The following is a 16388-nucleotide window of genomic DNA, read 5'->3' on the forward strand; positions in this document are numbered from 1 at the left end:
CCAACTAATTATACCGTGCTATAACAATGAAGGAGAAATTCGTGGAGAAACCTACATGCCTGATACTTCTAAAAAAAAGGCTTAATAGGAGATAGAGTAGCGCTAGGGTGTTATGCAATATGGCAGGGTATGTGTGACACGCTATGGTTTACATAGTCTCCCCTCATTTTCCATCCTAACCATATTTAAATGGGACCAACTTCCAGCTCGTCTCTACACAATAAAAAAATAATTATTACTACCACTAACGGCGGAGTAATTCGTGTACATAAATAAAAAAATATACCGGCCGAATTGATAACCACCTCCTTTTTGAAGTCGGTTAATAAAAAAAAAATATATATATATACGGTCGAATTGAGAAACCTCCTCCTTTTTTGAAGTCGGTTAAAAATGGAATTTACTAACGGAATTTAGAATAAATCCAGATGGTTGAATAAGTATTAATAATATTTATATATTGTGAATTATATTGTTGAATGCGACCAAGTTGTCGGTATGTGCTCATAAAAATATTATTGCAGGTATAATAACATATGTGGTTACATAAATCAAAGCTGACCATTGTTGCATGATTATGCATTATCACGATTCCATCGCTAGTATAATAGCCAGGTCTGGTAATTATGAACTAGACTGACGGTCAATAATTATATCAAGGCCTTAAAGATCGCGAATGAGATTTCAAATAAAACACGTACTAAAAATAAAAACTGAATATCTTTTTTACAATATGATTGTGTATGACTGTATTAATGTTGGAGATGGCTGGACCGATTTTGAAGGGAATTACTCGTAAAAGTAGAGATTTTATGAGTGACATGGGCGGATATTTTTTCTGAAAAAAAGTCTGAGTGAAATTTGAAAACTGTTCTCTTAAAAATATCAAAATATCTTGTCGAAAAAAATTTGGTAAAGAAATAGTTAACGAGCTTGCACTGAGCCGCTAAATGGCCACAAAGCCACAAACTCTCTTCACAGACATTGACATTGATATTGATATATATGCTACTCCTGAGGACTTAAATGGCATATCTCTTATACTTAAGTGTTTTTCCTATCTAGGCTTGTTCTTGTTAGGCATAAAAGTATGATCTTACATTTATAGAGAAAGCAGCGTCTTCGTGATGGCTTCGTTTAAAAAATTGAAACGGTTCTTATTAGATTAAACGTATTTCGGAAGTATTCAGGGTGAACTAAAATTTTACACACAGGATGTGCGAATCCGGGCTAGATCAGCGAGAATCATAGTTATTGAAATATTATAGTATTACGGACATTACGGAATATGAAGGGAGATGTGAAGCATAGTCCAAACATTTTATATAAGGTTTTAGATTACTGATGTGTAGTGGCGAGCAATGATGAGGGCCCCATTTATATCTACATACATTATATACAAACAATATCTTGAAGATACAGCAAATGTCTGCGACTGACTTGGGAAACATCAATAAACATTGTAAACATACTACATAGGACGTGTAGTGGTGTGTCGTTGGAAATGATACTCCGAGATGATTTACCGACACACTATATTCTATAGATTTATTTATTACAATTGAGAAGCGAAAGTAAGCGAATAATAAGAGAAATAAAAATGATAAAATATTAATTTTCGTATATAGTGCCACCAACTTATCTGTTCAGTTGACAGGGTCGCTAGTGCAGCGTCCAATGTTACCATATAATTATATTTGCCTACTGAAGAGGGAGCTCAACAACTTTGAGACCTATGATTTTTACTAGATAAAATATGTAAAAAATATTTAAAAAGATAAATAACCTTCGTAAACATCCTAAAAAAAAGAATTAGGTTAATAATGTCAAATTTTAATTCTTAAATGATATTCTAGGACAGGAAAAATAAAAAGTCCAGAATTATTAACTATAATTATTTATATTTTATAAAAATAAAATTTATATTTTATAAAAATAATTATGGTCATGATCTCTAACTTCGAGGGGCTCCACACCAGACATCCCTGAGCGAAATAATGACGATGCGCCTGAGGTGCCTGTGCCAAGTGATTTACATAATTCGTCATCAGAGTCACTTGAATCGCTTTCGCTATCACTATGCAACTTAATAATGAATGGTTCTTCTAAATATCCATCATTGTTCCTGTATTTTTCTTCAATTCTTTTTACGTGGTGACAATGGTTTTTCCACTCTTCTTTTGTTATTTTATCGAATGCATTCTGAATTAACTGGGGCATTTCAGCACTAGATTTACCAACATTTCGCTCAGCGACATTTCTCTTCATTGAACTCCAAACCATCTCGATTGGGTTCAAATCACAGTGGTATGGCGGTAACCTGAGAACAGAATGGTCATGACTTTTTAATAGATTATCTATTTCATATTCAGGAGCTGGTTTATTACGCTTTATTAATTCTTGCAGTTGAGGTTTCGTCATTTGCTCAGAAAATTCTATATTTCTCTCCCTCAGCCACAATTGCATGACAGCCTTAGTGTGGTTTGAATTGGGACATTTATTAACACAAATGCTGTGATAGGGGGCATTGTCCATCACTATAAGAGTATGCTTATGCAGGTTCGGCAGCAATTTCTTAATAGTCCATCTTTTAAAATTATCATTATTCATTTCATCATGGTAGTCACCGCTCTTAGTGTTTGATTTAAACACAAGAAGAGCATTCTCTACAAAACCTTCTTCGCCTCCTGCATGAACTATAATCCACCTATTCCCTTTTGATACTGGCTCCAAATCACCTTCAACATCTGGGCCTTGCCAACATTTGTCAGTTGAGTGAGATGAGTGTATATAGGTCTCATCTAAATAAACGACGGGTTTTTTTTCTCCAGACTCATTCTCACGAATTTTTTGTAAGTATGCAGCCCTCCACGCAGTTATGTCATTACGCTCACATAGCACTTTTCTATTTGTTTTAGTTTTTTTAAAACGAAATCCTATTTTATGCAGCAGTTTTCTAAGTGTTTCACGTTTTGCAGAGAAATCAATTTCTTCTCTAAGTATGTTTAATAATTTTGGTATAGTCGGAATTTCTTTCCTAAATGAATAAAATTCATGAATTTTTCTCCGTATGACGCCAATGTCAAAATCATCAATGTCCAATTTTCCTGTTTTTCTTTCTCTATTCTTACCGGGAGTAGATAGTTTGACATTACTTTCTTCAGCTTTTTTCTTTTCATTCATGAGCTTGTAAACAAATCGTTCGCTTACTCCTGTAGCAAAAATATAAATACATGAAGTATAAAAAAACATTTACTACCAAAAATACTCAGTAACACTTTAACTAAGTAAAATAAAATAACTGAAATATTTACGCGGGACTTTCTATTAATTAACTATCAACACTTCATAGCAACACTAACCTGTCGCAGCTGCGACGCGTTCTGTCACTTTCTCAAACGGTATTTTCGGAGCTAGCAGGCGTTTTTCTTCCCTCATGAAATCTAAAACCTTTAAAATAATGACCCGTGCATCACTTTTGAGAGGCTTAGGCATTTTTAATCACTTATTACAATTATATTCGAATCGAAAAACAAAGAGCACTCACACTTCAAAGAATTGACAGCGGAATGACATTTCAAAATGGCGGTCGGCTTTGTTTTAGTTCCAGATTTGTCTACTGAACAGAAAAGTTGGTGGCACTATATATCATTAACATGACATCCTAACTGACATTTTTTCTTTTTCATCTCAAATATTAGGTTTTCGATATAGAGATAGAAGGAGGTTTGTAGGTTACAGTCTACATACTATTTGTCCGACACGATACGTTAATGCTATTTAGCATTAAGTCCGCCTTTTGTACCACATTGTTTTTAACATGGACAATAAAGAGTAAATAAAATAAAAATAAAATACGTGTTTAAAAATGTACGCCTGAAAAAATAATTAAACCGTAAGAAACTGTTATGACATTTTTCATTAATCAAGTCATACAGACATGATCACTGATTATCTTGCCCTACCGACAATGACACGTCTTTATTAGTAGTATATCGATGCCTACCGAATTGATTTTTGTTTCAAGGGGCCTATGTACACTATGTTATCTGGAGTTATACAGAAATGTGATACCTATATACCTTTTAGGATTCGTATGTTCTTATATTAAAAAAAAAAAAATATATATATTGACACAATATGTAAACGAATACATTATGTTTAATCGGTTTGTGGTAGAGACAATAAAATATATAACGTAATTGCAACTTTATTCTGAGAACATCGACCATGGACTTTGCTTTGGCCGTTCTTTGAAATGCGATGAACTTTGTATTGTGATTTGTTTATTCCGAGTAAACTGGTTTATTTTAAGATTCTATAGTTGATCGGCGGAGCTATTAGCTAACTCAGGATTACAATGTAATTAATACCTACATCTATCATGTTTGTAAATAGGGATATGTTTAGTTTGATTATTCCCTGATAACTCTTAAACAGGGATAATGGTTAAGTCGGCCTCTCGATCGAGGGGTCCGAGATTCTCTGACCGCTTTTCAAAGTTATGTGCGTATTAGAAATTAATTATCACTTGCTTAAACGGTGAAGAAAACATCGTGAGGAAACCTTTATATCTGAGAGATTTATTAAAAGAAAATCTCAAAGGTATGTGAAGTCTACCAATACGCACTTGGCCAGCGCGGTGGAATATGGCCTAATCCTTCTCACTTTGAGAGGAGACCCGTGCCCAGCAGTGGGACAAAAACGTGTTGTTGATGATGATGACTTCTTAAACAGAGGCATGAAGTGCCTATATAATCTATATACTACCTATTAAATATTGTGAAATATTAACCGTCCAATTATGGAGTAAAGGCCGTCTCGCGACTAAGAGTATCAGGGCGGAGATAGGTACCCTTTTTATAACATAAGCAGACAAGTATGCAGTCCACCTGATGTAAGTGGCTACTGCCGCCCATGGATATCTGTAATCAACCTTATCCCCTACCCCTACCCCTGAGACCTAAGCTGTAACGCATTATATATGTATGTCTCCTTTACCACACCTTTCAAACCAGAGCACAGCAGCTTTTGACACTGCTGTTATTAGGTAGAAATAGGTGTGGCGGTGGTGCCGCCGGTCACAAACCACAAAGGGTTGGAGAACCCTTGGTGGTGGAGACCTTCACTTGATTCTTTTATCAGATCGTGAAGAAAATCATTTTAGAATAATGTTTGGTGTGGTAAGGGAAATATAAATGGGAGATATTTCACCTTTCGGTCATTGATACCAGAATATTTAAGTGTTATTGAATAACAGGACTAATGGACTACAGGTTTTTGAGAACGCAAAACAAGTGTATATCAAACAAGTGTACAGGTTGTTTAAAAATCTAACCTAAAAATAGTTAAAAGTCTGAATTATGTTGATTTATCGAGAAGAAATCTAGATAAGTCTAAAACATCGGTAAAGAACGCTAACTTTATCAGAAAAATATTTATTTTATAATAATATGTAATGTAGAGATATTTTTGTTGGTTAGTAAAAAGTCGCTACGTTGCATCAAGTTTCTAGACGTACGTACGTAGTTTTTATCTGATTTCAATAATTTCTGTAATTAAATAATTTTAATATTTTTTGTAAACCAGATATTGTACCACAATTTAAAAGAAGGGAATCAATTTTGGAATTTTATTTTTCTATTGCTTATTTAACTCTTCATACTGTATATACATTGACCTGCAAAATTACAACGTTGACACCGAGAAAAAACGTTTTATTTTACTTTTTTAATGTACCGAAATTAACATAAACTAAGTTTTGTGAGAAGTAGAAAGAGATATATATGCTGCACTTTGTATGAGTTAAAATGAGATAGAAAATCACATTACATTTAAAACAACATCGAACTTTTAAAGTTTTTGATATAAGTTAATTCAAATGACACTTATAATGACGCTAATTTGCATAAGTTATCTGAGAAGAACACACAAACTGCCTTAAATAAAATGCCCCTTTTTGATATAAAAACAACATTAGCAAGAGTAGGGTTATATGGGTTAGTTATATGGGTTTGGGCTTATTTTGGCCAGATATTACTATAATGAACAATGAACCCATACAGTGTCCTGCCTAAAGATTGATTTTTGACATCTTATTTCTACTAGGGATTTTCAAATTTCGATCTTTGGTAGACAAAAATTGGATAGATTAATTTTTAATAACGAGTACAATTGCCTGTTGCAGAAGAAAGATAAAATCAATACGAAATTGAAATACTTCATTTTGAATGATTAGAACACAATATTTTAGTTTTTGTAGCTCTATTCTGGGCATCACCGATTGGGTATCAATATTTTATATAAATGACAGTTCATTTATTTGTATGGGAAAAATACTTTGTTTTTTGTCAAGCTTTATTCAATATCTTAGCGGTAGATCAAAATAGCGTTGAAGTAACTAATTAAATCGAACGTGTTGAAGATACAATAAAATATATAAATACATTTATATGTAAAATAAATAATATTGTTATACTAGATGTGACCAGCGACTTTACATGCATATTTTTGGCCGTGGTGAATATTTGCATTTTAACATAACAATTCCATGCAAGTAGCAAAAAATGCGATTGGTACTCAATCAATGACTGACTCGCTTAATATTTTTCTACTAAAATTTGTAATCAATTTGTTTGTTGGTATAGTAAAAATTTTATAATGAATCTAATTTAAACATTAAATCAGTAAGATGTAGGCCTCGTACTGTACTTTTACCTCTCTTCTTTTAGGCTACATGAGGTGAGGTATATCAAGAGATTAAATCTAGAAAAATCATCAGTTTCTTCTAGCTGTTTATACTTTCTGGGTCATGGTGTAACTATTTCTCAAAAACCAGTAAAGAAAACCCCATTTTACAGTTGCTATAGGGACGCTGCTGAAGATTGTCCACAAGAAATGGAGACAAACATCTTATGGTTTATCTACGTATTGTTGACTAATAAATCATTTTGGCATATTAATTACCATCATTGTATGTTTACAGGTATCTAAAAGATAAGTCAACCTATTCGTTAATTTAACAAAACATTCAACAAGTCATTCGTTTACGAGGAAAATGGCTGAAATAAAAAGCTAATAACAAACGGTAGAAATTACGCGCCGTTTTTATATACACACTGCATAGTGTGAAGTTGGATAATTATCTGAGGGAAAAAATTGCTTGGGGCCGGGCATTTGTATATAAAATGTCGGCTTACCCACGCCAGGACAGATAAGTTTAAACCAAGGAGCAAGCAGTATTGTTCAAATAAAATAATTTTAAAAAGTATTTAAAAATGTTAGGTTTTCGGTCTTTTGTCTTGTGTGCAGTGTTGGCTATTGGCCTAACTAGTGTCAACGTATGTATTCTGAGTTCTATTTTCTATTGACAATTAAAATTTTCTTATCCTTATGTGATTTTAAGGTACCTACATTTAATGTTTTTTTTTTTCGTTTACAATTTGTTTTTTCGGCCATTAATTCCTTTGTAGTATTTTTTTTTGTCTTTTTACGTACGTATGCGAAGGTAGTAAAATTTTGTCTATGTTGACATCAACCCTATACTTCTATGGCCATGGACTATGGCCTAATCCTTCTCATTGTGAAAGGAGACCCGGGCCCAGCAGTGGGACAGTAATGGGTTGATGATGACTGTTAAAGCACATAAGGCTTTCCAAATTAGTCCTCACAGCATGCAAAAATATCATTATTATTAATTGACTCATAGAACCACTAACCAACCTTCTTCTTCTTTATATAAAAACTCCAAATAAATTTTCGTAAAAATGATTTTATAGACCGTATAGCTTTAGGATTTTCAATGCTGTAGTATTTATGTATAAATCGACACAATTTGCCTGACTGGTATCGAACTTTACTTTACACTACGGTTACTTTATTATCACACCACGCTTACTTTGATCATCATATATTTTATTATGAACTCCAGGGGCTATCAGATGAAGAAAAAGGTGCAATTAAGGCTTTAGTCCTTCCTTTCTTGGCGGAGTGCGGAAAGGACTATGGAGTGACTGAGGAGGAGATCAAGGCAGCCAAGGAAGCTGGCACTTTGAAGGACCTGAACCCTTGTCTCATATCGTGCGTCTTTAAGAAAGTGGGAATTGTGAGTAACGTTTTTTATCTTATCAAAATTTCATATAAACAACATGTAACACAACAACAACAACAAGAAAGTGCCTAGGAGTGTTTTTTTGGCACTTGTAAAATGGCGATTACTAATTATTATTACAATATTTTTTTACACTTTCGACAATTTACTATTCAATAATTATGATATATTGTAATTCGTACGTTCTGAGATATTTGAGTTTATTTGTCATGCTTCACTAGAGAAAAAAAACACTTTGTTCTTTATACTTTAGATCTCAGGAACCATATCACTACTTACGTCTTATACAACGGTATCTTTGCATACTCGTTAATATTAATCAACCAGGCTATGGATTGCCACACATTTTATCAGTAGCCGCAAAACCTATGTTTTTTCAAAATAGGGGTTCTTCTGGTTATGCCAAGACCTGTACAAATTTATTTGATTCTCTTCATAAAAAGTTAAAGCTGTATACAAATGCTGTATTTCAAAACACTAAATAAATTTACATTTTGTTAATATGTATATGAATACAAGTCTATGTAACGAATACGTTATTTTTACCTACAGTTCGATAGCAAAGGTCAGTTTGATGAAGAAAAGGCGACTGAGCTTACCACGAAGTTCTTAAACGACGGTGAAGAGCAAAAGAAAGCCTTGGAAGTCATCCACACTTGCTCCTCCGGTATGATTATATAATCTTACTTATTATCATAAAAACTTTTTAAGTGATCAGGGAGCAGTGATAGTTTAGCGGTGGAATCTCGGTGTCTCGGTGGGATCTGAGGTTGAAGCCCCAGGCACTCATTTTTGATTTTTCAAAGGTATGTGCGTATGACAAATTTTATAAGAGCAGAGGAAACATCGTAAGAAAGCTTACCCACTCGAGAGTTTATAACAGTTTTAAAAGGCGTATGAATGAATATGTATGAAATAATTCACACTTGCCCATCACAGTAGACTATTTTCTAAACCCCTCTCATTCTGAGAGCAGCCATTCGTGCCCAGTCTGCCCAGCAGTGAGCCAGTAATGGGTTAACGACGATTAGATCAGAGAAATCCGAAAAATCAGACGTAAAGCACCCTAGTCCACCTTATTAAACGTGGTTAAAATAGTAATTGCTGCTATAAGAACTGAGTCCTACCTGAGCTCGGAATCTGCTACGTTGCAACCCTTGAGGACTGAGTCGGGATCCCTAGGATAAGTGTACTCTTCTTTACCCTTCAAACCAAATCACAGTACAGCTTAATACTATTGTTATTGTCTGCGTAGATGTGCCAAGAAGAGTTCTACCACCTTTAAATTCATAGGGTTGTTCTTATGTTGGCACTAATCTATTCTGCGTTCAGAATTAAAATAAATGTATAATATTTGTTTTTTTAGTAAACGAGCAAGCTGTCAATGACGGAGATAAGGGTTGTGAAAGAGCCACATTGATGATCGAATGCTACATGCCCTTGAAGGGAAAGGTATGTAATTGTTTTATACGATTGAAGTTCACCAGATGAAGTCACTGAAGGTCAAAGACAACTGTAACCAACTTTATATCAAATAGTGGTTCTCTATAAAGATGATAACAATCGCGTTCGACACCTTTGAGGCTTAAATGATCGCCTCATAGGGTCCTTTTACGGACTAACATAGCAAGAGACGGGTTCTAGATAAGTAGATATATAATTTAAAAAAAGAGCTCCGAACATAGCCCACGGTGACAGAGTAGACTTTACACGCCCTCAAAGTTATGGAGAAATGTAAGGTATGAAGGTTTTCTCACGTCACGCACATCAAAGTTCTCCAAGCTTAAAGTAAATGATAATAACCATTTTTTTATTCTCAAGCAACTTTGGAAATAAATTTAACACTGTGCGTGGGACGCCTTAATTTATATTACTAGAGTTTAATCGATTTTGCATTTGTAATTAACTTGATATTAAATAGTCGCAGTAATCACGTAGATAAGAAACCGCACAAGATCATAAAATGTCGTTCCCCATTAGGTCCAAGTATGGCACTAACCATTGTGTGTACATAAATATTAAATAAATAAATAAGTAGGTATCTTTATATTACCTAATTCACAAAAAACCAATGGATAACAGAGTAATGCAATTAAAAACAAATGACCAAAAAAGTATAACATCATGACCAACAAAGGCCAATCGCCCCCAATTCATTATTTGGCCAATGGAAAACTAAATAATACTCTCGGACAACATCAGTAATTTGTTATTATATAAGATGATAAATATATAACGCCAAAAGTATAATGCTAATGACTAATAATAGATTTTATAGTTTTATTCTAACACAAGGTTTTTATTTTCAGTTTCCCGGCGCCCCCTGAAGAATGAACTCGGCAAAAAAGATTGACAATTCCTGTTTTCCTATTCTAATATCTTAATCGTTTATTTGTGTTTTGTTGTTTAAATTGTAAAATAAAGTAATCTTATTTGAAAAACTAGGTGTTTAATTCCTTTAACTTTTGTGTCACTCACATGTTTATTACTTTCGAATTAATATACATTTTTCGATTTTTATAGAAATAACAAATGAAAACATCGACCGTTTTGTAATCTAAACTTGTAAAAAATACTTGATATGTATTAGTATTGCTTAGTTCCTCATTGGGCTTTTTGAGACTCATTCGTACCTCTACCTGTGTAGCTAGCTATTTTAGCGACTATTGTAGTATCAAGAGCAGTCAGTTATGCATGCAATTTATTCAGCAAGGAAGCATGCAGTTCACTTGGTTACTACGAACATGAACCACAAGGAATTCTATTTATAACCTTTAAAACACACAATATTTACAAAGCAAATTGATTTGATTGTAACTTAATTTCAGATTTTTGTTTGAATTTTTTTTTTCGGATATTTGTAGAAGGCCTTTAGACAACGAGTGCTTGCATAACTCTGGTCTAACCTCTGGTCTAAAGGTAACCTTGTATAATAATTACACTTGTTTTTTCGCATCTGCGATGATCTTTTGCTTGGATATGAGTACCTACTAGAAGGTGGTAGAACCCTTTGTGGTTCGACTCCGGCGGCACCACCGCCACACCTATTTCTACCTAATAACAGTAGTGTTAGGCGCTGCTGTGTTCCGTTGAAGTGTGTAGTAAGGGAGACAGACTTTTCCGAGGCGTTCCAGCTTAGTCCTCAGGGGTAGCGGCGCATCTGTGGCCGACCTCAGGTAGGAATATGTAATCCTATCTGGGGTTGATTAAAGATGTCCATGGGCGGCAGTAGCCACTTACCAGCAGGTGGACTGCATGCTCATCTGCTACTCTTATATTATAAAAAAACAAAATAACTTCCGATTGTACTAGGATGTGATTGTCTAAAATATCACACACTTCCTACACCCTTAGCTCCACATTAAGATTGTTCTTATATCAAGGATAACATGGACAGTGATGAAAACCAAAACACTCAGACTCAGAAATAAATCTACGTTAGTTGTTGTGACATTTGTCTGGCCGGGGATCAAACCCCAAACTCACTGTATGGGATCTTTACGATCCAAAATCTATATTATACCTGCCTTGTATGTTATTGCATTTTGGTTAGGTCATTTTAATTGGGTTGGTTTTTTTACGTAAAAGTATATTTAGTTTAAGCTATTCTGCGCTTAGAGTAACGCTTAGTGCATTTAAAACTTGAAACTCATCTTCTAATGTCGACAACAGAAATATGTATTATTCTTATGTATAGGTAAATTAAAAGGTAAATTAAAATAGATAAGAAGTATAAAACCGTCGCATAGCTCGTGTTACTACCACTCATGGACGCATAAAATCTAAAAAGGTAACTAACACTAATATTAGAGACAAATTAGCCAAAGATATTCCGCTGAATCTCTCAAACTAAGAAGATACCGGCGCTTAACATTGCTATTATAGGACTTTTTTTTATAATATAGGAGTAATAGACGAGGATGCAGTCCATGCCTATGGACATCTGTAATCAACCCCACCCCAAGTTATGATTAGATATTCCTAGCTGAGGTCGGCCATAAATGCGCCGCTACCCCTAAAGACTAAGTTGGAACGCCTCGGTAAAGTAGGTCTCTTGACAAACAATAAATATGTTAGTAGTGCAGATTATTTATGTTTATTTGCACTATAAGTGTTCAACAAATCCTTGATAATTTATGTATTCGCTGAAAAATTATTATTAAGCGCTTAAATTATAAGCGCAATAACCACTTTTTGACCTCATTGGGTAGCTATTTAGCTTCCGTTCTCGCCACGGGCAGTTAACTTTATCTTGACTGTTATCTCTAATATCTTGTTCTATTAGCTAGCGTAACAAAACTATTTCTAAAAATGGGTAACTTAACATGTTGGTACGTTTTTCGAAAGAAGTACATGTACATATTCCTTTTGGTACAATCATGTCACACTGATTCATATATAGACCGCATAATGATGGAATATCGATTTGACGTCGTTTATAAATGATTACTGTATGTATCTATGTATCGGGCTATATAACGGAGTGTTCGAACTCGATTTTTACCCATTTTGAACGTCAAAGTAAAATTTTTGAATTTTAATAATTTTGTCCCATTGTCCTCATCAGGATCGTCAAGATTCACGATTTTCTTTGTGCGATTTTGGAGCGGTTTTTAGTTTTCTAAACAATAATATTACATTTTTTTAATATCCAGTCTTATTTTGAGTCATAAATAATTATCATCTGATTTTTGCAATATCTTTTGTAAAGGAAGTGTGACAAATTAGTAGATAATTGTGTACTGTACTAATGGTGGTGATGGTGTGATGGTATTGTATTTGTGAAATCTTATGTGTGTTTAATACTATGTATAAATAAAACTTCAAGTTTATTGCCAAATACATTTATTTATTAAAAATCATCTAAAAATAATGTTATCAATTTATAGCCATGCGGTGTAAATCACTTGATATGCCAGTTCCTCCTTGAAGCTGGTTAGCTTGTCTTAAAAGTAGCATTACATTTCAAAGCCGAACTGAAACACAATTCATTTACAATTAGAGCTAAATATGTATAATAATAACAACAGAGAAGGTACGAAATTAGAAAGAATAAAGAAGTGATAGCCTATTTTTTTCTTTACGAGGCAGAAACCTTCAAAAGTTACCCGAAGACGTGGGAGCGACGACGGGTTATGTGGGATTTTTACCGCACTAAAACCCCCCCGGTGGCCGTCCTCAACGCTTATCGGAGAACTCTGGGATCTCCGACGGTACACAACCGGAGTCCTCCAAACGTGATGCCTCGACCGGGCTCCCACATCATCTGGTGCTTACGACGGTATGCGACCACACATACCGCCGTCCTTCCCAGGGTCGCTTACTGGACGGTTCGAGCTGCCACTCTTGCTGCCCGCAACCCCGGAAGGACGGCAGGGGATACCGTAACCCTATTCTAGTCAGTCTCGGAACTACAAGGAAAAAAGAAGTGATAGCCTAGTAGTTAGAACCTCAGCTTCTCAATCTGATCTAAGGTTCGATCCCAGGCACGTCTGAATTTTCGAGTTATGTGTGTAGCTTAGTTAGGCCCTTGCCATTAAGAGATCCCTGTTTTCCAATTTTTTAATGAGAAATTTGTAGTATACCTGTGAAGCATTTTCCATCATGCACTTGTAAGATAAGAAAGCACGATCACATCCCTTTTCGCCGTCGGTCACTGGTTCGGAATTTACTGTAAAATAAATTAAACAGAAAATCTTTAACATTTTTATAGTCCGCGTATAACTGCTAGTCCGCTCTGAATATAGAAATGAATCGCGTCGCCATAGCAAATTGTATGACTACATCTGCTTGCAACAACTTCAGAGCGGACTAGCAGTTTGGCGTTAACACTACATTCAGGTTACTACAAAAATTACATATTTTTATTCGGCTGTGGAGTGTAATGTTATTTGAGAGTATGTGTGTCTCATTCTTTGGCACGCCCTGCAGTCCAAACGGCTTGACGGATTTTAATTTAATTTAAGATGTCATTCGATTCGTCTAAACTGTAGATGAGATAGGTTATATTTTTAAGCAGTCGAGATTTTTTTTTGTGATAATTATGTTTTTGTTACCGTAACAGATACTTCGTGCTTACCATGTGAACAAGAGTGGAGGTAATCCTTAACTTTTTCCAGTTCTTCTTCTTTGTCAAAGAATTTTTGAGCTTGTTCAAGTGCCTGGTCGTTTTGTAACATACCTTTGTCGTCGATCTAAAACATTATATATTGATAAGATGGTAAAATACAATTAAAATTATTTGGAATATTAATTTAATACCTTAAATTAATATTCCATATACTACATACATTTGTAATATATGTATTTGCTAAATGTATTTTTGTATAAATAAATAGAAGTTTTTTAGTAAGATTTTTGTATTTTTCTTAAGGTGTATAAAAATAATTGATCTACCATATTTCATCCAAACTAAATTACAAAATTTCATTTCAATCGGTTTACCTTAAATAGTTTAAAATCCAGACCCTCAAATATTAAAATTAGGTAAGTTAATAAAGTTTGTAAAAAATACACATGAAAGGAAAATTTAGTCATAAAATACGTAAATAAAAGGATTAATAATAAATTTTAGATAAAACAACAGAGCTGCGTCCAATACTAGCACAAAAGAAAAAAATGTGAAAAAATCTGAGTTAAATGTATGTACTTACAATGCCTGCTTTTTTCATCATACACGCTAAAAAGCAAGGGACGTTCTCGCCTGTCGCTATTTTATGAGCCTGTAAGTTTTTAATATCATCTTCTGTTAAAACGTGGTCTTTCATACATTCTAGGCCCAAAGCTTGGAATTCCTCGTGGATTTTAGTTTTTTGTTCATCAGTCATGGCCTAAAACGGAGAATTATCATTATAAAAACAATAATTTACTTTTTCATTTATAAAAAAAAGGTTGCTCCAATTCGCGTTTTGTTCTTTATGTTTTTGTATTTACCGTTTACATTTCTAGTTTGATGTCTACGTTGATTTTTTTAAGGTGGTGGTGGAACCCTTTATAGTTCGACTCCGGTGGCACCACCGCCACACCTAATTTCCCCTAATAATAGCAGTTTAAAGCGTTGCTATATTCCGGATTGATGGGTGTGGTGAGGGAGACATGATTTTCCGAGGCATTCCAACTTAGTCTTCAGGGGAAGGCAACGTATCTGTTGCCAACGTCAGGTAGAAATCTAATCTTATCGAGGGTTTTTACAGGTGGTCTGCATGCTCTTTTACTTCTTTAATATATTAAAAATGCTGAGCAAGAAATTTCACAAGAAATATTAAACTTACATAAGTTAATAACGGAGTAACAGCCAAAAAGTACAAACAACACAATCCTAATGTCGGAGCAAACATATTGAAAAAAAATTCACAAAGCTGTGTATTTTTCGCTAGTGTTTTGAGTTATTGAATGTTTTGTCACAGATTTCATGTTTTATACTAGAGACTAATCGTTAATTAATGTGAGAAGGCACTTTGTTCGCTTGTTACCCTGTTGTTAGAACTTATTAGGTATCAAATTTGGTGAATGACATTGACACGCTCGTTTGCCAGGTGAGGTTGGTTTAATGTTATCCGCAATGACAAGAAAAAATACGAGTAAATTACAAAAATGCGGTGACTCTAACCCTTTAGTTGACTTCCGCAGTAACAATTATTCAATGATCTATCGTTACCGAATTCTCTCAAATATTACTACAATTGGCCGCATCATTCTTCTAGAATATATAAAGTAGAATGAGCAGAATGAAAAAGGGTACTAATAGAGCTTTGAAACTAATAGAATCTTTTAATGATGTTTAACAAGATTTCAGCATTTGAGGAATTCTTCAAGTATATTTTGGTGGTTGAACCAGCATGGACCAACTATGATGGCAGTATAGCACCATACTGTGCTACCTATTTCTAACGTGAAGCAGTCCTTGCGTTTCTGTGAAAGGATGGGGATGCTGCTTACATAAACCCATCATCTTAGACCTTAGGAGTGGTAACGCATCTGAGACCGTTTGAGGTAGGTCACTCTTCTGTATCATCATCATCAAACCATTATTGTCCCACTGCTGGGCTCGGGTCTCCTTTCAGAATGAGAAGGGTTAGGCCATAGTCCACCGCGCTGGCCAAGTGCGTATTGGTAGACTTCACACACCTTTGAGATATTTTTTTTTATAAATATCTCAGGTATGCAGGTTTCCTCACGATGTTTTCCTTCACCGTATAAGCAAGTGATAATTAATTTCTAATACGCACATAATTTTTTAAAAATCAGAGGTGCGTGCCTGGGATTTGAACCTCGGACC

The 16388-nt window shown here is 34.5% G+C and overlaps 3 protein-coding genes across 4 annotated transcripts; 1 reads left to right on the plus strand and 2 right to left on the minus strand.

Annotated features, from left to right (window-relative positions):
• Positions 1–1881: 1881 nt before the first annotated feature.
• On the minus strand, positions 1882–3637 carry LOC140743781 (uncharacterized). Its single transcript, XM_073075396.1, has 2 exons — positions 3363–3637; positions 1882–3212 (listed from the first exon to the last, which is right to left on the minus strand). The coding sequence occupies exons 1-2, from the start codon at positions 3493–3495 to the stop codon at positions 1921–1923; spliced, it is 1425 nt and encodes a 474-aa protein (XP_072931497.1). The 5' UTR covers positions 3496–3637; the 3' UTR covers positions 1882–1920.
• Positions 3638–7181: 3544 nt separating this feature from the next.
• Positions 7182–10551, plus strand: Obp6 (odorant-binding protein 6). The gene is made up of 5 exons (XM_073075933.1): positions 7182–7340; positions 7931–8104; positions 8663–8777; positions 9477–9562; positions 10420–10551. The coding sequence occupies exons 1-5, from the start codon at positions 7278–7280 to the stop codon at positions 10435–10437; spliced, it is 456 nt and encodes a 151-aa protein (XP_072932034.1). The 5' UTR covers positions 7182–7277; the 3' UTR covers positions 10438–10551.
• A 2403-nt stretch (positions 10552–12954) lies between these two features.
• Positions 12955–15519, minus strand: LOC140744202 (general odorant-binding protein 19d). 2 transcript variants are annotated; one of them, XM_073075823.1, is made up of 5 exons: positions 15382–15519; positions 14764–14940; positions 14190–14304; positions 13696–13781; positions 12955–13086 (listed from the first exon to the last, which is right to left on the minus strand). In XM_073075823.1, the coding sequence occupies exons 1-5, from the start codon at positions 15445–15447 to the stop codon at positions 13069–13071; spliced, it is 462 nt and encodes a 153-aa protein (XP_072931924.1). In that variant the 5' UTR covers positions 15448–15519; the 3' UTR covers positions 12955–13068. The 2 variants fall into 2 exon arrangements, with proteins under 2 accessions (XP_072931924.1, XP_072931842.1); XM_073075741.1 differs by lacking the exon at positions 12955–13086 and having other exon boundaries at positions 13113–13781.
• Between the last annotated feature and the right edge of the window lie 869 nt (positions 15520–16388).

The sequence above is a fragment of the Epargyreus clarus genome, unplaced genomic scaffold (genome assembly GCF_041222505.1).
Source record: "Epargyreus clarus isolate Ecla_fem2 unplaced genomic scaffold, WU_Ecla_fem_2.2 ptg000001l, whole genome shotgun sequence".
NCBI lineage: Eukaryota > Metazoa > Arthropoda > Insecta > Lepidoptera > Hesperiidae > Epargyreus > Epargyreus clarus.

Bases quoted from the DNA above. Each gene is read 5' to 3' on its own strand.
- LOC140744202 (XM_073075741.1), bottom strand. From the start codon at position 15,447: ATGTTTGCTCCGACATTAGGATTGTGTTGTTTGTACTTTTTGGCTGTT. The intron at 14,941-15,381 runs GTAAGTTTAATA...TCTCCGTTTTAG, and splicing joins TTACTCCGTTATTAACTTAT to GCCATGACTGATGAACAAAA. The intron at 14,305-14,763 runs GTAAGTACATAC...ATAATGTTTTAG, and splicing joins TGATGAAAAAAGCAGGCATT to ATCGACGACAAAGGTATGTT.
- Obp6 (XM_073075933.1), top strand. From the start codon at position 7,278: ATGTTAGGTTTTCGGTCTTTTGTCTTGTGTGCAGTGTTGGCTATTGGC. The intron at 7,341-7,930 runs GTATGTATTCTG...TATGAACTCCAG, and splicing joins TTGGCCTAACTAGTGTCAAC to GGGCTATCAGATGAAGAAAA. The intron at 8,778-9,476 runs GTATGATTATAT...TTGTTTTTTTAG, and splicing joins CATCCACACTTGCTCCTCCG to TAAACGAGCAAGCTGTCAAT.
- LOC140743781 (XM_073075396.1), bottom strand. From the start codon at position 3,495: ATGCCTAAGCCTCTCAAAAGTGATGCACGGGTCATTATTTTAAAGGTT. The intron at 3,213-3,362 runs GTTAGTGTTGCT...TTTTTGCTACAG, and splicing joins ACGCGTCGCAGCTGCGACAG to GAGTAAGCGAACGATTTGTT.